This window comes from Pleurodeles waltl, chromosome 5, assembly GCF_031143425.1.
Source record: "Pleurodeles waltl isolate 20211129_DDA chromosome 5, aPleWal1.hap1.20221129, whole genome shotgun sequence".
Lineage (NCBI taxonomy): Eukaryota > Metazoa > Chordata > Amphibia > Caudata > Salamandridae > Pleurodeles > Pleurodeles waltl.
In genome coordinates, this window is record NC_090444.1 from 1,774,083,001 (window position 1) to 1,774,105,905 (window position 22,905).

A 22,905-nucleotide genomic window follows, 5' to 3' on the forward strand; every position below is an offset into this window, starting at 1 on the left:
ATGAATTTTAGTCTACTTACTGAATCAGAGTAATACTTACAAATTTTACTAAATGAATGTGAGTCTATGTACTGAATAAGAGTGATGCTTACGAAACCTACTAAATGATTGCAAGTCGCTACTTACTGAATAAGTTATGCTTACCAAACTTACTAAATGAATGTGTCTCTACCTATTGAATCAGTGATGCCTACTAACTTACTAAATGAATGCAAGTCTCTACTTTCTGAATCAGGGCGATGATTACTAAACTTACTAAATGAATGTGTCTACTTTGAATCACTGTGATACTAAACGAATGTTAGACCACTTACTGAGTCGGTGTGAAACTTAGTATGAATGTGTCTCTACCTACTGAATCAGTGTGATACTTACTAAAGTTACTATATGAAATTGACTCTATTTAATGAATCAATGTGATGCTCGTCTCTCCGTGTCATAGAATGTGAAGTGATGCCAAGTATTTTAGCCTCAGCCAGGGCTGCTATCTGCAGGAGTGTTCTGGGACCCTGAGGATACAGCCTCCCAAACCATCCCAGCTCTGCTGCTAGCAGCTGCCAGGAAAAGGTGTATTTTGTTATAATTCGTGCAGTGTAATGTACGCACTTGCACTCGTGCGCTGTAGTCGGTAGGAGTTTTCGAGGGCAGAGCCTGGGAACAGATGGATGCTGTATCAGTCTGTACAAGCACTGAACAGCATCTCTGCAGCACCAGCACCAAGGCTGCCTCTCCTGTGACAGGGGTGACCTCTACTAGCAGGGACATCTTAAGGATTGTGGGGCCCTGCGCCAAGCATATTTTGGAGGTCCCCTGTACTTGTCCAAATTCTAAATGTGTGTTTTCAATACTGCAGCACAGCAGCAGCTCACTAACATTACTGCAAATAATCTGACACCTTCACATTGCTCAGACGTGAGGTCTGTTCTGATTTAAAATAAACTTTTTAAGGATGTTGCATGAAACAAACACATTTCTCTGCAATATGCCTGCAATAGATTCTCACACATCACCCACATTAAAATAAATTACAGTAAAACGGTATTTAATTATGTTTTAAGAATTATTCAAGTCATCAGAGCAAGACTCTATCAGGACAGAGCTGGCTCTGTCAGTGTTCCCCCCCAAGGGGTGATTCTCATGTTTATAGTTCTGTGGGGGTTGTGCTAAATCGTTGTTGCAGTGCCCTGCTGCTGCCTGTCCTCTAGTGCAGGTCCTTTTAAGGTGCCACACTTCTCTGAGAGGCTGTATTCTCTTACAGCGGTGTAAAGCAAACAAGCATTTCAATGCAACGGGTCTTGCATTACGTCAAGTTAGAGCTATGAGCGTTGTAAACTCCTAACGGGACTTTTCTTGCCAAATTAAATGAAAAAAAAAAAAAACAAGTGCGATTGCGCTGTGAAATAAAGAGAAAAAGTAGTCCAGAAACCATACGGAAAACATAGAGCCTAGTATGTTTCCAGTAGTTTACCGGTGCTCTCGAGGAGGGCTAAACACTGGAAAAGGCATGACGTATGCATGCCTTTCACGAATGAAAACCAGTAAATTTAAAAAGGCAAGCCCACAAACTAATGAAAGTGCCTGACGTAACATGGGCGTGGTTAAAATCCCCCTAAAGAGATATTAGAAGAGGGACGGAGCACTTTGCGCTCACCCCTAAAAAGAAAGCAATCCCGGACAACTAATTGTGCCCCCTGAGTCGCCAAACACTGGCTACTTGTAAAATGCATTTCTTCATCCACATACCATAATCGGGAGCACTACCATTTAGGCCAGTGGTCTTCAAATGTTTCAATGCTGCCTGCCACTCCCCCATCCCCTCCCCCCCCAGAACTCCCTGGAAAAAAATATCAGAGCCCCCCTTTACAAATTTTTTACAAAGTACAATTATTCCATGAAATTGGAAATGTTAAAATAAGTGTAGACTTAGTTAAACATTGGAGTTAAGTTATATTACTGTTTTAAAAATGCAATCAAATATATGATGCCAAACATATTATTCTGGTCAGTCAGGCCTTACTAAAGTGTAAAAGTATCCGGAGTGTGAGTACTGGGGTGGGAGTGGGGGTTTTGAAGAGTATTTGTAGTCCCTTCCCTTTTGACATATAAATGAGCGATTTACTGTTTCTCATTTTTTTCAGCTTAAAAAGAAGCCCTGTTATCAGTATAATGCTTCTCTTGGCCAGAGCCAGGCGCCCTCCCCCCCCACCCCCCCCCCCCCCCGGGATCACTTGAGGCCCCCTAGGGGGCGCTGGCCCCTAGTTTGAAGACCCCTGATTTAGGCCATGCTAACACAGTAACTTAGCGATAATGACACCCGCACAGTGTCACCGGACTGCAGCGCCCCCTAATGCCATCACAGTACTCACTAGGCAAAGTTGTGTATTTATCCAGCGTCCCATCTCCACCGGAGCTGCAAAAAAAAACCAAGATTTGTATTTGTTTAGCTATTACACAATCTTTACAGGCCACACAAATAAAACACAGCAGACTTCAGAACCTTTACAGTGTTTGCACAGTTTCAGTGCTCAGCTTGTGCAGTAAGGAGCTTCACTTGGCACTTACACAACAACTTTGTGGGACACGGCTGAGGAAACACCCATGGCTTCCTGGTCGGTCACAGTCACTTATATGTTATAATAATAATAATATACAAAAAACACACCGGTTTCGAAATCATGCACGCAGAAATGTTAGATTCTTTTTTCGGCAGAATAGCTCATTCCTTCGTTTTTGTGGCAGGTGATTCCCTGCAGCCCTCTCACAACCCTTGCAGCTTTTGTTCTTTTCTGCCCCCTTTATGTTTTATTTTTCCTGCTTCTCTTCCCACTGACATTTGTGGAGCTTATTTTTGCACTTGGTCTGGGGGCTGAGAGCACCCCTGGGCCACTTCACACTGCCCCTTATTGCCCTGAGTGTAGTAAACCAGACAGACCATCTCCAGGAGGATTTGGTCTTTGGAGAACATTATGTATCCCAACCACAATAAAAGTGTCTTGATTCATGCATGGCTGTTGGGCTGCATCACTGATGACCCCTCTGTCAATGCACCTCTAAAAGCAGCCCCGTGTTCCTCAGCCCACCAGGTTATCCCAGTGTCCCACATGACCAGTCTAACGTCAAAGGTAAAAGTAGCTGGGACGGTCTACAGATTGCGTGGTCATCTCTTGCTAAACGATTGGAAATAGCCTGAGGATGGTATTGCTAGCTAAATGACACAAAGATTTGATATTTATGATAGTGATGTATCTGGCCTATTAGGCTGTATTATTAGTACCTGCGGTTTCATGTGCTCTATACGGGGGCTTATGCAACGTGTCTTGATTCAGCTCTACCTGACAGCCTACTTACGGCATAATTATGCGATACATGTAGTTTGGCTGGTAACTCACCCCACAGAGCTAACAATACCAGGGGCAACAATAAACTGTAGGTTAGTGGAGTTACTGGGTAATAATAGGTGTATTCCTAGGGAACCCTCAGAAATGAAGATGTTTCGGGTGATCGGTAATTTTGCACCCCATTCCCTGATTATTCTCTGTTTATTCAGTAGCTCAAATACCAGGTGAAATTTACTGGATATACGGTGTTGTTGCAGATCTTGTAATTCCGATGGGGACCTGCAAAACCTATCACTAGCACTGTCAGAATTGAGAGACCGTTCATAACGACAGACCATATAGGATGTTTACGCTGTGTTGACTATTCTGTTGGAGCTTTGTTGTCACATCAGACATGGAGTCGCCTCTATACCATTGTCAGTGTGACTCTATAAATGATTCACTTCTCCAGTCTACCTAGCAGATACTCACCTCCACGAAAGCCCTCTCCATTCTGTTCTTAGATTAGACAGGCTTGTTGCATTGACGCCAAAGCCAGCCTGAAAGTAAACCATATACTAAGATTAATACATCACTAACACTGTATGCACTATTCAGGATATGAGACAGTGAGGAGCTGCACCACCACCCTACCAGACTTCAGGTGAAATGTATTATTCAAGCAAACAATTTCAGATTCTACGAAAGTGGGGCCTAACTATCCACTGCAAAACATCTACCCCGTAGTCGGAAGCCATTTAGAATTACTGCATATTGTAGTGATATGATACAATTTGAGTTTATTTGCATTGCCAATGGTAAGTGGCAATTTACAGCAATACATAAAAACAACTATGATAAAATAGGCATGCAAATAAAATTACAGACAATGGAATAAACAATAAACGTACTGTATATACCCAAGTTTTATAAACAAATGGGCAAATTGTCCTTAAAGTGTTATTGTTATTGATGAAGCTGTTCCTAAATTCTCCTATGGCCAGCTAGACTTTTTGATGGTTACTGCTGTATTTCTGTGTAAGGAGTTGGACACAAGTGTGACAACACAGATTTAATGTGTCAGCTGTCACACTGGATATAGCAGAGGTTTTAGTATTGTCCCTCATGTCATAGTGACCATCTATCTATATGTGACAGTTAATAAAAGTACTAATAGTTTGACTGTAAAGTGGTGCATTGAAAGCCATATTAGTGTGCATTCACTCTAGGTCTGCAGTAGAAACCTATTTGGTATAGCATTTACATTTCATGTTTAAAGAATTTGACATTGTGTTATAGTTCATGATGTAAACTCACAGTCTGCATTAAAACAATATTTGTTTTCATGGTAAAAGTATTTTCAAAATAACATGAAAACATAAAGAATGTAGTAATATGTTATAGTTACTTGAAAGGGTTAACAGAATCTTGTTGCTTTAAATTAGTTTTAACATACATAAGCAAGTCTAATAGCTTATTAATAGTGAATTTATGGTTTAGAGTTGTTAAATGCATAAATTAATGTGCTGTTTTGACTCGCTTGTATTAGCCTAAGTGAGGCCTGCAAGGCCCTGTTTCGCGACAGTGCAGAAAATGTTTAGTCATTCTTGCTAACATAAACATTCTTTCAGATATCGTTCCAATGAGAAAGCTAGCTTGGTATTAGATATTCTATTGTTTTATGCATAGCAGGCTTATTAGCTACATCTTGAAGCCTGAACATTCAGGATCTGCGGAATATATATGTATACAATTGTATCAACTTTGCATGGAGAGTACAGATGGAAACCGTTTGCATGAAGAGCTTGAGAAACTTCATCGATGTTGCAGTCTGAATCGTATGACCATTTGCCATTGGGAATTTTACCTTTTACCTCGTATGGTGTGATGGATGAATCAGCATGCCTTATGAACTTTAATATAGCGTTCCCCAATTGGACTTTGGTCAGAATCAGATTCTCCCTTGGATCTCCCTTGCTTCTCGCTGTATGCTGAACCCCTTGGACTCTAAGTGGTATATCCCTGTCTAGACTTTGCCCCTTTGAAATGCCTTGCTGAGACTTAGCATATCAGAAGCTTGGTCAAGAGTCTTCTTCTTGGGTCAAGGGAAAAAGTGTTCTGACTCCTTCCCTTTTTACCTACTTTTTGTCAACCTTAGTTTCTTGATTCCCCGGATGTCCTTTTTCCAAATTCTTTTTGCCCTTTTTGTGCCTTTTGCCTTTTTGCTCACCTGCGCTTGTCCTAGCACATGCTAAATGGATTTGCCAATTCGCAAGGTATCTCCTTGTCATGATGCTGCGTTTGGTTCTTTTGGGGCTATGTGGAGGTATGTTGGGGCTACCTAAGGATCTGCTGGCACTATGTGAGGACATGGTGTGCTTTTAACTGCTATGTGAAGGTGAACATCAGTGGCCGCTCTGTGAATATCATCTGAGCATTATGTGAGGGGCTTTGGACACTACACGGATGTTTTCAGAGATTCATGTTACATTAAGCTACTGCTTACCAGTGGGTCTTTGAGCATAAGGGGAGATGAGCTGAGAACTGATACCAGAATGATGACTGATGTAAGAGTTACTTGAGGGTCTGTTGAGAAATAACTGATGGTTAGGCCTAGATGTTGGGGGATATTTAGGGATTGCGGAGATATACAAGAATATCGGTGAGGACCTTTGTGATTGCTTATTGGGGCTGATTGATGGGCTGCGGCAGAAAGCTCTGTGATGTCGCTAGGACGTCAAAGCAAAGATTTGTCGACCTGAGGCAACAGTATGACTTGCTGATCAGTTTGTGAGGGCAGACTGGTGACTGTATTAGGTCAGTGAGAGTTTGTGGGTTGTGTCTTTTAGGCCTTGTCAGGGTCTGTTGATGTCTGCCTGAGATTCTGCTATTAACTGTCACCTTATTTAAGTCTGAAATAGGATGAAAGTCTTACGCGGAATACCATGCGACTTTTTCAGGATGCCTGGACTTTCCTCCCTACCTTCCACCAATCCTCCGCTTGAGAAAAATCATTTTAGGTAACTGAGGTTAGCACAGACCTACAAAAAAGAAGGGCCAGAGCATTTAACAGAGAAAATTTGTGTTGTCAGAAGAGATCTTTAAGCATGGAACTCTTAGTGGAACATTAGAGTGCGGTACCGCGGACTACAAAAACCAGGATATAATGGAAAGGAGAAGATGGCTACATAACTGGAACAAGATAGTGAACTGTTGTATTACATATTTATTATTCCAGGCACAGGGAGATGTAGTGAATTGCCAAAAGCGACATTATTTTTGTTCAGGTGTCAGATCCACGATTGGCAGCCACAGCTCCATGTTCCAGGTCAGCAATTTATCAATAAGGCAACATCTACTGCGTCCCCCTGGTGCATTAAGCATTCACAATTGGCAATGATATGCAGATGAGGACAGTAGTTCCTCCAACTAGAGCCCAGGTTCCCTTCAGTGATTGGTTTACTTACAGTCAGAGAATCACCAAGAGCTCCAATCACCTTGATGTCGGCCGGCCGGAGCTGATGAACTGGAGAAGAAAAGAAAAGATGCCCACTGATTCCTGAGACACATCCGGTTTAAGACGAGGAATGCTATTGAGGATTCATTTTATAGAATTTCTCCAACAGTTACACATAAAAGTCTTGTCACAAGAGTTTAGTTGCCCGGCTACATTTTGTAGAGTACACACCTCAACCTAAAATTCATATTACAAAGTCATAGATGGATCAATGCATGGCTCTTCAGTGTTGATTTTGATACACCCCCTGATGCACGCTAGTGCCGTTCAAGCACACACGCTGGAGTAGACCTTGAAACTGAATCAACCATGTTTCATTGCAGATCTGATCACCTCAATGGCCCAAGTGAATTACTTATTGGGATTTACCTGTTTATTTCTCTTGAGTATGGCTACTCCACTTGAGGCATCCGTGGGCCCTGGAGAAGGCTATGTGTATGACAACATCATTAGAATTACAATATTTAGATATGCAAGTGCAATATTTGGAGTGATTATGCAGGTGGCTGCAAAGACGTTCTGTTTTTTTTAACATAGACAAATCCAAATTCTACGGACAACCTATCACATGAGGCTGAGCCAGTGATTACTGCAGTAGAAGTTCTTAGTTCTGATATGACTTCCTTGGAGCATCTCCTTACTCTTTACTCCAACCAATGTTTGCGTTGAGAGTGCATGAAGACTGTCAAAGAAATGATGAAATTGACAGAGTGGGGGAAATACTTGATACCATCTAACTGAAGAAAATATGGCAGCTTTATTCTGTGTGAGCTTATGAGCTCATTTACATTACTTGAGTCTTTCAACGCAACTAAGATGAACTAACCAGACAGAACTAATGATCAACAAAATATGTACAGCGTGTGTACTTTCCATCACTCTGGCTTTTGATATTGCTAAGGACTGAACTGAGGGTTTCATAAAATGTTTGCGTAATCTCACCATTAGATCGCTTCAGACCATTGGGTACACGCAATGCCCGACCTCACATCCAGGGTGCGCAAACTAGTCCTGTCTGTGTAGCTGAAAGACCAGCTCAAAAGGGAGGTAGTAGCTTTGGGGCAGATGTAACATTTTTAATGTGAGGCAGGCAGCAACGACATTTGTTGCATTCCACTAGAGGGAAAGCAGCGACCAACCAGATCTACTAAAACTGGCCTGCTGCTGCTGTCATCACCTGCTTCTGTTCTAAAAGGCTGCCTGGCACCATGGAGTAGTTGGAGAGTGTGTGCTGTGTAGCAAGAGCATTGGTATTGGACTTATAACCGAGAGTTGAAATTGCTGGCCTAGACCCTTTTCAGAAGGATCCTGTGCATTGGATGTGTGCTGTGCACTTCCGAGCATATGCAGTGGAAGAGTTTCTTGGAGAAATGAAAACAGTTCCCCTTCTTAACATCCGCTTCAAGGAGGCATTAGCTTATGGCACAAGGCCTAGTCTGGGTATCGTAGTAGATCAGGCTTTGCGTCAAAACCTACAGGTGTTGTGTTGATCTGCCAAGTAACACCTCCTTGGTGCAGAGTCCCATGGCTGTGTTGCTGTCACAGCCAAAGAATCAGAGTTGGTTCTCCAGTGAGTTGCTGCAAGGGGAATTTATTTGAAAACTACTTTGCCAGTGGTTTCTTCAACCTCTGCGGGACTCCTATATCCTTACCCAGTGAAATCTGAAGCGCAAAATGTATTCATTTTGACAGCCTGCTGATCTTTTCCTCATTGCCATTACTTATTCCATGCCCATTAATTCAAGGGGTGGGCGGTCCCCCCACAAGGCAAACATGCACTGATACCTGCACCACCAAGAAGCTGTATGCAAATGCAAAGTCTTTTCATAACTACAGACCTAGGTCGTGGCCTCCTCGTTCAGAGGAAAATTTGCAATGAATACCAAATTATCTGTCCAGTGTCCACCCAGTGCAGCACATCCTCCTCAATGTCTTCCGCTTTGGATTTCCTCCTTCTAGAGGAAGAGAGACTGCACTAAGAATCCAATCTCCACAGTACCAAATGCTACAGACGGGTCCAGCTAAGGCAGTAGAGCTCACTTACGCCCAAGAAGGCTCTTTCCAGGACCACTACCTGCCCCTATGATGGTGATGCAGTTACAATATTTTTACAGGCTGGAGTGAATGCATTTGGAAAGGAGGAAGGCGCCCAGTCTGTGGCTACATAAGAGATGCAGTCAGGAGGTTTGAGTTTTTCCATGTGGCCATAACCTTTGATACTTCACTTACACGCTAGCACAGTGGTGAGGTACTGGTGGTGGGCCGGGGAGCACTGTATTTGGTGCAAACACCTTGTTAAAAAGTCAGCACCATGCTGGGTTTAACAGTTATTACTTTATTACTCTAGTTTGAAAAAAACAACAATTTTACTGCAGTGAAACTGATTGTTGGGTAACATTATTTTTTCAAGGGGCGGGGCCTCTGTCTAGCTTAGTAGTGTCTCGAAGTGGCTAGGGTGACTAAACCAAGGACAAGAGTTTAATTCATTTTCAACAGGGAGACAATTAAGGGCTTGCTTAGATGGAAAGACTTCCCATTTGAGCACCATTAATAGGGAGGTTCTCCAAATATCAAGTTTATGAACCGCTGTGTTTTAATACCTGCTGCCAGCTTCTCCATTACAGTGGTCGGGCGTCAACTTTCATTGTAGGTGGATAAGACAAAGGTGGTATTTTGGATGACTAGTAATGCCTGTCATATCTGGTTTTTATCGAGAAGATATTCCTCAGTATACAGAAATGGGTGAAGGAAAAATGGCTTAGCCTAAACCTAAATAAAACTGAGTTTCTCCTGAAGACTTTGAACAAAAGCAATACATTCTACTAGGATGTAGGTGTTGACTGAACCTGTATTGACCCAGAAGATCAAATCAAACCTTTGAAATTGTGCTCGGCTCTGATTGTGTAATGAACAATTAATTATTACCTTATCATCACACTTCTATTTAAAGTTATTAAGATGGATTCCTATTGGAATTACAGAGATCAAAATGCTGGTTCATGGCCTGGTTTAGAGTTGAGAAGATAAAAATCCATCGGTTTAATGCTACTCCTATGATGGAGAAAGTGCTGGTGGAATTATCTTTGCCAGCAGTAAATTTTCAATAGAATGAGTGCCAGTGGCCAAAGCTCTGCTCTGAAACTCGCAGCCGGTGCATTCAAAGGTCAGCGCACCGCATACGAAGGTTGCATAGTCTTCAATCAATGTCGTAGCTTTTCCATCCACAACCAGTCACTCCTTGTCTCTTTATCTCACTCGTACAGGCTCCTGCTTTCTCCCTCTATGACGGGATTCCCGTTTTTCTCTTCCTAAATCTCTTTCCTTTGTGTGTTTTTCTTTATCTTGCTTGCAGTCAGTATCTGATGAGGAAAAATAAGTGCTGGTCCCCAGAAATTAGTGCCGACAACCCCCGGCTAAAATTAAGCAGTGGTCTTTGCATTAACATTCTCCATCATAAAGGAATCCTTTAACTGAGGACTTAATACTTTCTTCACAAATTGGAGAATTTTCTTTTACCACTCTGACTTAGGTCCCAAGTGTGAAACCTAAGTGTAAAAAACACCAAACAACCCCATCTTGCATGAGGTGGAGGTCTTAGAGAGGGAATTTACGGCCCAGGAAAATACCTTCCTGGTGAAGAATGCATGAAAGAAATGCTTGCTTTGCTAACTCTGATTTCCACTACAGTTACTTCTGTGGATTGTGCGGCCTTGGGACAGTCCACAGGAGTCAGAGCAGGCAAGGAATACTCCTAGAAAGCCACGACTGGCATTATTGTTCATAGTCACTGCAGTAAGTACTCTGGCCATGGGAGGAAGACAAGGACTGGTTTATTAGTAGAGGCTACATGGTTGTGGAGCAGCGCAGCCAGCGAACATCCAGAGCATCTTCAGTTCTTACAATAACTGTCCAACACTTCCAATATCAACATTCCTACTCACAGCCCAGCACCAGAATGTATTACATCATCACAGTACTACAGTTACTCATGCAGATTCTTTGAATCCCTAAAAAACAGGAAATATACTTAAATTGTAGAGGGTAACATGATGTGTCGGCTACTGATATTTATAAGAGGTTATTAAGGGGGGCCTTGAACACTGTTCAAGACATGATGTACCACACTAGACCATGACTCGTTCATTCATTCTTTAAACATTAAGCGGTCAGCAGCTGCTCCTACCTGATGTGGGAATCTTGGGTGATGGACCACTCTCAGAACACATCAGATCGCTTCCCCAGTTCTTTCAAGAAAGGAGAGGAGAGTACATTGTGATTGAGGATCCACATACCTTTTGCTTGTACCTGGAGTTGGACATTTTAGAGGTGGGCCTAATCCAGGATACTCAAAACTCATAGCATAGGCTGGTTTTATTCTTACTTTTTAATGCCACCCAAATAGTGTGCTGGATTCATGGACTTCAAACCCGCATTAGGAGAAGGAGTATTACTGTTAGGTGAAGATATATAATCAATAGGCGTGAGAAGAGAACAATGAGTTTCCGCCCCATCTTTCGTTAGTTTACACTTTTGAAGGCAAATAAAATTCTAAATATGAATATGCATTTGTGTGCATCTCACACACACTCGTGTTAAAACTATAGTTTGTGTTGAAAAAAGTTTACTCATGATGACTAATGTGACTAAACAGTGAGAAAATGTAAAACCATTGCATTCTTAAACATTAATTCATGTGGAGAAATGCTGGTGTCAGGATCTTAGTAACATGAATGAACCAAACACATCTACATTTAAATGGAGGTCAAGAGTAGTGGGGAGTAGAGTATACTCACCTCAATAGGCTTCTCACTGGGTGACAATCCTGGGTATGAGTAATTGCTGTTCTTATATGTTCTCAAGAATGGTTCTGCCTTTTAGAAGAAGAACAAACAATAATATGTGAAGGCGGGGTTGAAACAAAGACGGTTGGCATACAGATGTGAAGAGGATAATTACAGTTGTGGTCAGTGTGAGTGTTCTCTACATCAACACTTGTGAAGCTAAATGTTGTGGAAAAGCAGTGGTTATTTGATGATATTTAGTGTTATTGCAGAACCTAGACCATCTTCCTCAGAATTCCATTGAAGTTCATCACATATAGAAATGGTAGTAGAGATGAATGTATAAGGTAAATAGAGAGAACCCAACTAAAGTAAAAAATTGTTTGAAAGTCACTCTGGTAGCCTTAAACCTCAATTTTGATTATTTGTACGTATTGTTTTTGTTGTCTATCTACAGTGAAATATTTCTACTAGTTGAGAAACCAGCCACCCCCCCACTCAGTTTTGGAGGTTTTTCCTCTCAAAGTCTCACCATGAAAATGAATCTTCTCGAACTCACCCACAAGCCCACATTGCTATCGCTAGCAGTAAACCATACTGAAAGAACTTGAGTCTGAGCAAATTCCATTTAAAAGAGCAAAATATTGTCACTCTTGAAGGAAAACCCATGTATTGCACTTCTGTTGACTTTAAGTGCACAAATGTCTTTGAGAACCGGGGCCCGAGGAAGTTAAAAAAGGGATTTCTTTATGGGATCAGAAATATTCCTGATTTTTCTATTTACCCAGGCTTTTCCGCTGAACACCCATTGCATGATAGTCAGAATATTCAAGGATACCTCTGTGACTAAAGGCTTTGCACCCCCAAGCTTTACAGTCTGTGTAGGAAGATGTTTTCAAGCTCAGTGCCCACAAGACGCAGCACCACTGGGTAAGGAACCCCCCACTCCAGCAAAAGCAACTTGGTGGGGACCAGGGCGCGGGGGTTATCTGTGCCAAAAGGGTACTAGAGTGGGATGAAGGATGGAAAGGTGGCAAAAGGGAAATGTAGAAGGGAGGAATTCTGTCGGTAAGAACGTGTGGAAATAGGGTTGGGAAGAAAGGTGAACATAAAGGATGAAAGAGTGCAAGGAAGTGAGGCTGAAAGGAAGTGAGAGTGAAAGGAGGAAGGAGAGGGTTGAATGAAGAAAGTGTGGAAGGAATAAAGGCAAAATGAAGGCAGGATGAAAGGAAGGCAGTTTTGAAGAAAGATTGTTTGAAAGGCGGGACGATGAAAGGAAGAAAGGGTGAAATGAAGGAAAGAAGAATGAACGGAAGAAAGAGTGAAAGGAATGGTGAAGGGGAGAAAAAGCATGACATGAAGCAAGGATTAGAGAAAGGATGTATGTATGGAAGGTTGGAGGGACGGGTAAAACAATGGAAGAGTAGATGATGGTTAAGTAAATAGATAAATGCATGGATGGATGGGTGGATGACTGAATGAAGGATGGATGGCTTAATGTGAGAGAAAAACTATGGATGAATGGGTGACGTTCTAGATCGATGGAAAGGTGAATGGTTGAGTTGGTAGGTAGTTGGAGAAATGATGGATGGATGAATGAGTGGGTAGGTGGGTAAGAGGATGGGTTGATGTGTGGACTGTTGAATGGTTGAAAGATCATTAGGTAGGTAGAGAGGTGAAGGGGTGGAAGGAAAGACGGAAGCCTGGATCGGTAAATATTTCAGATTACCTCTCAAAACACCCATGGTTGGTCAGTAAGGTTGAGGCCGGGTTAGCAGAGGAGACAGAGTGTGCCGGTCTTGCAATGGAAGGGTTTGTGCCTCTCTGAATGTCCCTTAGTGATGATGAGTCTGTCCCCATCTCTGATGAGTCTCTACAGCTAACGATCCAATCCACTCGACAATGGACAGAAAAGTCACTATTGCAGGACCAATTAAGTCACATGTCAGCTGTGCGTCCTATACTATATACCTTGATGCACCATGCTCAAGACTGCAGAGTCCAAAGACTGGTGTTTGCTCCAAGATACCCACCTCATGATAGCCACAGCTCTGACACAAAGAATCCTGCAACTAGACCATGCTAGTCACAAGGAGGCATTAAGACCAAAGCTTGTCTCCAAAGCGAGATACAGCTTCTTTGGCTTGATGAACGGTGGAAGCGGTGGTTGAGGAGTGTGCCGCCGGTTAAGATGGAGACCACCTGACCTGCCTGCTCATGTTCTAACCAAAGATATTCTCATCGGCCTGTGTGTTTGGGAAAGCGTAAAATTTAGCAGGGGCACCACCTTGTTGTTATCCATGATAATGAAAACTATCTCGAAGTTGAATTCCTGGAGAAATAAGGTAGAAAAAGTGCTGGCTACCCATAGGTTGGTGAAAGAACTCCAAAGTGACAGTGAGCTGAGGTTCAAAGGTCAAGGGTAATCCGATCATCTTAATTCATACCACTCCCAACATCCAAAGATCACACCCTGCTGGCCTCAAGCCCACAAAAGGCTTATGTGTACATAGAATGGGTGTTTGCCCACGTCACCATATTTAAGAATCAATGCATTTCTTTGCTAATTACAAACGCTTTTGTCCTTGTCACTGTTGAAGTAAAGACAAAAACACAGAGAAGGTAAAGAAAAGCCACAGAGAAGGTAAAGAAAAGCAACAACAAAAAAGTTAGTAAAAGTTTGCAAATTACCAGACTTGGGCAGCTGAGGGTTAAGTTAGCCTGGAAGTCCAAAACATCTGTTTTCTCTCCTATAGGCTGAAGCTAGAGGAACAAAAAACACAGGGGGTTTGTCAGGTTTTTGAATTATCATATAAGTACAAACAATTCTGGAAAAATTACAACAGGTTGGAAGGAGCAATACAGGGACTGGCAAGTGATACTCCTGGTCACTGACGTGAGATCAAGGTGTGCCTCTAGGCACATGCTCACTTTGATAGTGTTTATTAGAACAGTCGTTGTTCAGGGGCATAAGAAAGTGGTACAAGAAAAAATAACTAAAATCATGAAAATGCTCAATAGTCATAGATACATACTGTGGGGCCAGACCATTTCGGACAGATATTTTTGACACTCCAGAATATCATGATTTAAAATGACCGCCTGTGAGTCAATAACATTTTTTAATCATAAGCGGATAATTACAAAAAGCATATAATTAAGATACTTGCCCAGTAAAGTCAGGGTAGACCTACCATGTTGTTCCACAGGGCCCTGGAGAATTGCGACTGTGACTTCTGGCTCATGTGGAAGCAGTCTGGAGCCAGGAAGGACACATCTGGACGTCCGTCCTGAAACACAACAGACAGAGACGGAGTCTAACAGGAGTAGATTGTACAGTGTGAATCCATTGCTAGGTGACAAAGATAAATACAGTAGAGAACATTTTGTTGGTAGTTGTGGAATTAAATTTGTGAAGACAGTCTGAGCATCCGAAAGGGCATTGTTGGATTGTCACACCCAACATCCACCTAACGTCAAGAATTATGGTGAGGCTCATGTTGCCATTACTGTAACTTGTGTTACCATAACATTTCAAGGAGATAGACTTTCAACAACCCCACCTGGGATTCAGGTTGAGGCATGCCTGTGTCACAATGAGAAATCTTTCTTCAAATCTGAACCTGACTTCATTTAGTTGAGAATGCTCTTTGTAATGTGTTACACACCTTTAATTCATATTTAGGGTTTCTAAAAAGTGCTTTAAATCACCCTGCAGCTGTGCCTGATGGGTTTGTGTAGGGAATCGGGGAGAGAAAACACTCAAGTCTTGCAATTAGCCCAAAACGTTGCGTTATCTGCTGATGTGAATTCCTGTCCAAGATCTCAAAGTGCATGGCAAAGCCTTGAGTCCTACGGGAAATGTCCTTGGAAGCCTGTGATGTTGAAAGCAATTGCGCAATCTGTCCATATTTAGCTGTGCTTAAGTGTCAAAATGTGAGTGTGGAGGGGTGGCTGATGCTATAGCAGGCCATGAGTGACATAAGAAGAGACCATAGATTTTATGGAGTTTGAGGACCTGGAGGATTTACATGCACCTTCTAAAATCCCTGTAAGCTTAAAGATTTTGGAAAACTGTGTTGGAAAACAGTTAAAATGTCATACATGAAGATGACCCACTGATCTCCAGTCTGGTTTCTGATGAGTTTTCATCACAGACAGCAATACTACATATGGTTGGCAATGCCCTGCATCTGTTTGACTCTGGCAGATCATGCCTTTTTCTTCTCCTAGATCTGTCAGCTTCCTTTGACACCGTCAATCATGCTTCACTCTTAAGAACCTTGGAAGGACAAATGGGGATTAGGAGTACTGTCCAGAGGCGGTTGAAATCCATCTAACCACCATATCACAAGTCAAACTATCAAATTCTGTCTCCAACCCAATGGTCTTCAACAAGCTGTGTCTCACAATTTTATCATGTCCCCAGCACTGCTCTGCCTAAATATAGAACCGGTCTCCTGCCCCTTGGGACAACCAACAAATCCTTCCATCTATATTCTGAGGACCCTGAACTATACGTGAAAGACTTCGCCCCTGAGGCCATCGCCAGTCTTGTGACAACCCTAAGCCTAGTGTTAAACATGAAAGACACAACTCTACCTCACACTGAACCAAATATAGCTGAGTTCTTCCAGTTCTCCTTTCCAAACTACACGGTCCCAGTGCAGACTTGACTTGGTGTAATAAATATACCTGACTACAAGCCATCCATAGTGTAGGATGCAAAGTGTCAAAGATTTACCCTAGACACAGGCGCAGCTCCTCCACTATGGAGGAGGAGCGTTGCCCCCTGCCAGCAGAAGCCGCTGCAAACCTTTCACTACAAAACAATATTAAACAATGTTTATTATCATTTTGTAGTAAAAGGGGCGGGGCCACGGGCTATGACGGGGACGGAGGGGGAGTGCTCAGCACTCCCTTCAGTGCACGTGTATGTTTGGCGGCCATCTCGGGCCAGCCAAACACACATCCGCACTGTGCTCTCTCCAGCCGGGCACTGTTTTAAAAAAAATAACCCTCCCCATCCTTCCCCCCATCCCCTGAACTTGAAACTTCCAGCCCATATCAGAACTTCAGCAAGAGATGCCCAGGACCAGATAAGGCACCTTCTAGGAATCAGGTCACTCATCACTATGTGAGATTTCTAAACATTTGTCCAATCATTGATGCTATGAAGACTCGATTTATGCAGCTCCTTACTATCAGTTTTCCCATAACTCATCTGGACTCATGAAATGCAGCCCTCAACAAGGCACTCAAAAGCAGTACACAAATGGTGCCAGAAGATCGGACAACATCACCACAATCCTCATAACACACAAAGGGTTCCCTGTCGAAGCAAGAACTCTGTTCAAACTATCCTGCACTGCCTACAACACCTTAGACATGAACAACACTAACAAACTAGTCATCTCAGCTGACTGCAGCTGACTCCTGAGCACAGAGTCACTTCTACTGCAAATCTCCCCTACCATAAAACAAGGTCCCTGAAAAGCAGCCTTCTCATTGCATAACCCTTTGTCCACCAGCTGACTTATGGCCCAAGCTGTGGGCTCCTTGTATTTCTCAAACCAGCAGAGCTTTCTGCAGAGGCCCGTGTAAACAGAAAAACACTTAGCTGAATAAAATGAAATGTTGTCCACCCTTGAATTCACTGGAAACAAACACATAGTTTCATTTCCCCTCCTGGTCTTTACCCAGCACATGCAATGAGAAGGCTGTTTTTCAGTGAAATTGAATGCAGGCCTCTCTCATGACTCTGATTGGCTGTTGCCAGCCAATCAGTGTGAAGGTGTGTTTCACAAAACTGAAAATGTGTTGGTATGAATGAGAGATGAGGAATGAGGAGTAGGGATGATGGCTGAGGAATGAGAAGTAGGAATGATGGAAGATGGATGAGAAGTAGGGATGAGAAGCAGGGATGAGGGATGAGAAGCAGGAATGATGGGCCTCCCTGAAGCGACTGTCTATTTGATTTTGTTAACAAGAGGACGTCTCATAATATCAATTTTTTGCAAAGGCAATCTAAACAACCTTTTTGTTTCAAATGTGGATCTCTGTCAAAATTGGCTCATTTTTGCAGTCGACCTGCAATTGTGCAGGAGTGCAGCAATATTGCAGGATAGGCCTTATTAGCAAGGTGTTGCGCCTTGGGGAGGGATTGGTTAAGGGGTCGGGGAAAATGCTATATTGTGTAGTCGAGGTTGATTCAAAATGTGATAATCACCTTTCATGTGAAAATATTAATAATTTAGGGGAGTTGGTTTTAGGCGTAGACATTAAGCATATGGGGTGGTTGGATCTTACCATATATGTGCTGCCCCCCACATTCAGTTATTAATTGATAATACGCCCATTGATCTTCTGTTGCAAAACTAATGATCATATCACTTCAGAAAAGGGAACACAGCTGGAGAAAAGGTTTTGCTGCCTCCGGATGCCACTATTGTGGCATTTCAAAGCAGCTGAATCGACCTTTGGGGGCATTATTGTGCCCATATTTTTTTCAAGGGTTGCTGGTTGACCACTTATCCCGCTGGGTTGAAATTAAATTACTTTGAGCCTGTACTAAAGGATCTGTTCAGCCTATGGACCACTTGCCTCCCCGCTTCTTCATCGTAACTTGTAACTACAGGCCCTGCATGAAGTCTGGCAAAAATCTTTGATAGGCCTGGACCTTGCCCCATAATGTCACTCGACTGACATGTTTTCCCCAATCATAATTGTCCTGTTGTGTATACACTCAGAATTCTCTTTAGGATGTTTCTGTTTATTAGGATGAGTACTTTTGGATTTTATAAGGTAACAAACCTACATTCTGATGGATACTTCTAATACCAATGACTCCCAAAAACTTTTCACAGTTTGTTAGAGAAACAAGGTCCCCTCTAAAAATGACAAGATTCAGGTTGTGCTGAATCTGCAGGCAGCAAATGTTGCTCACGGACCTGCATGAGCTACTGGGTCTTGGGCCACTAATCTTAAGTCATGTGACAAGTGTGCCTTCATTCGCCCAAGGACAATCGAGGACCAGAAGAGAAACTCTGCATCATCAAACATAAGTAGAGTTCATAATTGAAGCATAGGTCCTACTCCCGCTCCAAGTTGCAGCCTCAAGCGCTATCCCATTCGCAATGCCTCTCCCACAAAAACTCCACTTCTCACTTGAAGACCTCCAGTAAGTCAAAGTCAAGTCTAGACATAAACATAAGAAGCCCAAGCAGGACTTAACCACATCTCGCCGCTCGAAGGCTGTCGAGAAGGCGTGAAGGTATCAAGATAAAGATCAAACTCCTATGATGTCTCCTGAATCTGAACCGATCCTGAAATTGATCCCAACATGCCTCAGCTTTCCTTGGCCGTCATCCCACATCTCACTGCCTTGCTATTTCTTTAAGCACACAAAATGCCGGTTATTTCTCATAAATATATTGCACAATGTAAAAACGGTAATCTATCTATTCAAATATATGCAGCGTTTCAATGGCTTTGGTGGTTAACCCTATCTTCTTCAGGACTCAACTTATATTCAAACTTCGGAGGATAGTCTCATAAATTTGACCCACAACAATATCCTTCAAAGATTTTTCACAAACACCACTGTAGGAAAGTAGCATCTTTCTGGCATAGTTGCCCCCACTTTTTGCCTTGTGCAGCATGTTTACACTGTAGTACCCTGGGATCCTGCTAACCAGGACCCTAGTGTCATTGTTCTCTCCCCTAAATTTAGTTGTATGGTAAATTTTACTCCCCACAATTGGCGTACTGGTGCACCCATGTAAGTCCCTAGTATATGGTACTTGGGTACCCAGGGCATTGGTACACCAGGGGTCCCCCATGGGCTGCAGCATGTATTGTGCCAAGCATGGGAGCCCATGCAAACTGTGACTACAGGCCTGCCATTGCAGCCTGTGTGAAATAGTGCACGCACCTTACAATAAGGTTTGCCTTACTTCATGGTCACTGCACTCTGACCCTGTAAGTCACCTTTAAGGTAGGCCCTTCAGCCCAAGGGCAGGGTGCATAGTTCTAAGTGTGAGGGCACCCCTGCATGAGCAGAGGTGCCCCTACAAGCCCCAGACTCCATTGCCTGGGCTTTGTAAGTGCGGGGAAGCCATCTTAGGGTATGTAGTGGACACCGTTCAACAAAAGTTGTCAAACTACATAATGTCTTCACCAAATATAGGCATGTTTGGTATAAAATATGTTGGAACCATGCAGCTACATCGATAGCAGTGGTAGTTGCATGATACCATATACTATGGGGGTTCCCTAGGGGATTCCCCCAAAGTCTGCCGGTACAGCCTTGCAGGGTCTGCTTGCCAGCCTTTGCTGCTGCTGCTTTGCTGCTGCTGACCCCAGACACTGTTCTGCCCTCCTGCTGAGCTTAACTCGGGCAGGAGAAGGCAGAACAAAGGATTTCCTGTAAGATAGAGATCTGACCACTTCTTCTTTAGAAAAAGGTGTCCCTGGGCTGGGGTGCGGGTGCCTCTGAGTGCCACCAGACTGCTTTGAAGTACACATTTGGTGCCCTGCTTGCATAAACTGATTTGCACCAGTGCAGGAACCCCCAGTTCCCGCTCAGATGTGAAACCACTCAAAGGATTGGGGAGCGACCAACCCCCTGTCCAGCTCCTCCCCTAGGGAGGTGCACAGAGCTCTGCCAGGTGGCCACTTGATTCTGCAATCTTGGAAATAAGATGAAGAGAGGCCCCTTGGAGCATCTGACTGGATAGTTCAGCTGAGTGACGTACCTGACCCCCTCTAATAGGTGGGTCACTGCAGTAAGTGTCCAAGCACCTTACTGGGCTACCTAAGGGCTCCCCTGAGAGTGGGACCCCAGATTTGTCTGTAAGACTTCAGGAACTGTTTGCTAGTCTGCTCTGCAAGACACTTCTGCAACCTAGACACCATATCTTTCTATCTTTCTCCCTCACTCGCCACCACCTCTGTAACCCCCCCCTCCCCTATCTTCCTATCTTTCTTCCTCACTCGCCACCACCTCTGTAACCCCCCTCCCCTATCTTCCTATCTTTCTTCCTAACTCCCCGCCACCTTTAACCCCCCCTCCCCTATCTTTTCTCCCCTCTACCTGACCCCCCCTCCCTCCGCTTTCCCGCCGCCACCTCCTGCTCGCCCCCCGCCCCTCCTGCTCCCATTCGTCGCCCCACTCCCGCCCCCGCCCCCAGCTGACCCCTCCCTCCCCCCCTCCTCCCTCTTATGGCGGCCGCTGCACGACAGAGTTAGCCACCCTTGACTCAAGGGTAGGTCGCTCCACCTGCCGCTGCAGCTCCACCAGCCCAGGCTCCTGAAACCTCCAAGCAAGTCCTGCGAAATCACAGTAAGTACCGAACCCCCCCGCACAGCCGCTCGCCCTGCCCCGCGCTACTCACCTCTTGTCCTGCTCCTTTCTTCATCTTTGATCTTCCTCTGTGCTCTTCATCTGTGTTCTTCTTTCTTCCCTGCACCGCGTCCTGCGTGTTCTTTCTTCTGTCTTCATCTGTGTTCCTCTTCTGTGTACTTCATCTGTGCTTCTTTCTCTCTCTATTCTGCACCGCGACCTGCGTGTGCTTTCTTCTTCTTTGTCCTTCTTCTAGGCTCTTCTCTCTTCTGCTCCTTGCTCCTCTTCTTCTTCACCATCTTCTTGGCTCTTCTCTCGTCTGCTCTTCTGCTCCTCTTCTTCTTAACCGTCTTCTTGGCTCTTCTCTCTTCTGCCCTCCTGCTCCTGACTCTCCTCTCTGACCTTCCTCACTCGCCACCACCTCTGTAACCCCCCCTCCCCTATCTTCCTATCTTTCTATCTCTCTCCCTCACTCGCCACCACCTCTGTAACCCCCCTATCTTCCTATCTTTCTATCTTTCTCCCTCACTCGCCACCACCTCTGTAACCCCCCTCCCCTATCTTCCTATCTTTCTTCCTCACTCGCCACCACCGCTGTAACCCCCCCTCCCCTATCTTCCTATCTTTCTTCCTAACTCCCCGCCACCTTTAACCCCCCCTCCCCTATCTTTTCTCCCCTCTACCTGACACCCCTCCCTCCGCTTTCCCGCCGCCACCTCCTGCTCGCCCCGCCCCCCCCCTGCTCCCATTCATCGCCCCACTTCCGCCCCCCACCCCCAGCTGACCCCTCGCCCCCCTCCTCCCTCTTATGGCGGCCGCTGCGCGACAGAGTTAGCGACCCTTGACCCAAGGGTAGGTCGCTCCCCCTGCCGCTGCAGCTCAACCAGCCCAGGCTCCTGAAACCTCCAAGCAAGTCCTGTGAAATCACAGTAAGTACCCCCCCTCCCCGCCCAGCCCCTCGCCCTGCCCCGCGCTACTCACCTCTTCTCCTGCTCCTTTCTTCATCTTTGATCTTCCTCTGTGCTCTTCATCTGTATTCTTCATCTGTGTTCTTCTTTCTTCCCTGCACCCCGTCTTGCGTGTTCTTTCTTCTGTCTTCATCTGTGTTCTTCTTCTGTGTACTTCATCTGTGCTTCTTTCTCTCTCTATTCTGCACCGCGACCTGTGTGCTTTCTTCTTCTTTGTCCTTCTTCTAGGCTCTTCTCTCTTCTGCTCCTCGCTCCTCTTCTTCTTCACCGTCTTCTTGGCTCTTCTCTCTTCTGCTCCTCGCTCCTCTTCTTCTTTACCTTCTCCTTGGCTCTTCTCTCGTCTGCTCTTCTGCTCCTCTTCTTCTTTACCGTCTTCTTGGCTCTTCTCTCTTCTGCTCCTCTTCTTCTTTACCGTCTTCTTGGCTCTTCTCTCTTCTGCCCTCCTGCTCCTGACTCTTCTCTCTGACCTTCCTCACTCGCCACCACCTCTGTAACCCCCCTATCTTCATATCTTTCTATCTTTCTTCCTCACTCGCCACCACCGCTGTAACCCCCCTCCCCTATCTTCCTATCTTTCTTCCTAACTCCCGCCACCTTTAACCCCCCTCCCCTATCGTTTCTCCCCTCTACCTGACCCCCCCTCCCTCCACTTTCCCGCCGCCACCTCCTGCTCGCCCCCGCACCCCCTGCTCCAATTCGTCGCCCCACTACCGCCCCCTGCCCCCAATTGACCCCTCCCCCCCCTCCTCCCTCTTATGGTGGCCGCTGCGCGGCTGCGCCGCTGGCGCGCCAAAGGCAAGCCCGTCTGCACCCGCCCGCGCCTGGACCGTGCCCAGCGCCACGACCCCTGGCCCCCAGCACTCCCAAACCCCGCAGCACCGCTACGACCCCATCACCCTCCACACCCTCAACCCGGGGCGCTCCAGCACCTGCTTCCAAGCCAACCCGAAACGTACCCACGGACCCTTCGTATGTCACA

General features: G+C 44.7%; 1 protein-coding gene across 1 annotated transcript in view; it reads right to left on the minus strand.

Annotated features, from left to right (window-relative positions):
• PLB1 (phospholipase B1) overlaps positions 1-22,905 on the minus strand; it is a 328,328-nt gene that overhangs the window by 81,116 nt on the left and 224,307 nt on the right. Inside the window, exons 36-42 of the mRNA XM_069236215.1 lie at positions 14,810-14,905; positions 14,307-14,378; positions 11,628-11,705; positions 11,018-11,078; positions 6,785-6,843; positions 3,810-3,877; positions 2,367-2,410 (exon numbers count right to left, since the gene is read on the minus strand). Of these exons, the coding sequence (XP_069092316.1) occupies positions 2,367-2,410; positions 3,810-3,877; positions 6,785-6,843; positions 11,018-11,078; positions 11,628-11,705; positions 14,307-14,378; positions 14,810-14,905 (478 nt within the window). The remainder of the gene's footprint in view (positions 1-2,366; positions 2,411-3,809; positions 3,878-6,784; positions 6,844-11,017; positions 11,079-11,627; positions 11,706-14,306; positions 14,379-14,809; positions 14,906-22,905) is intronic.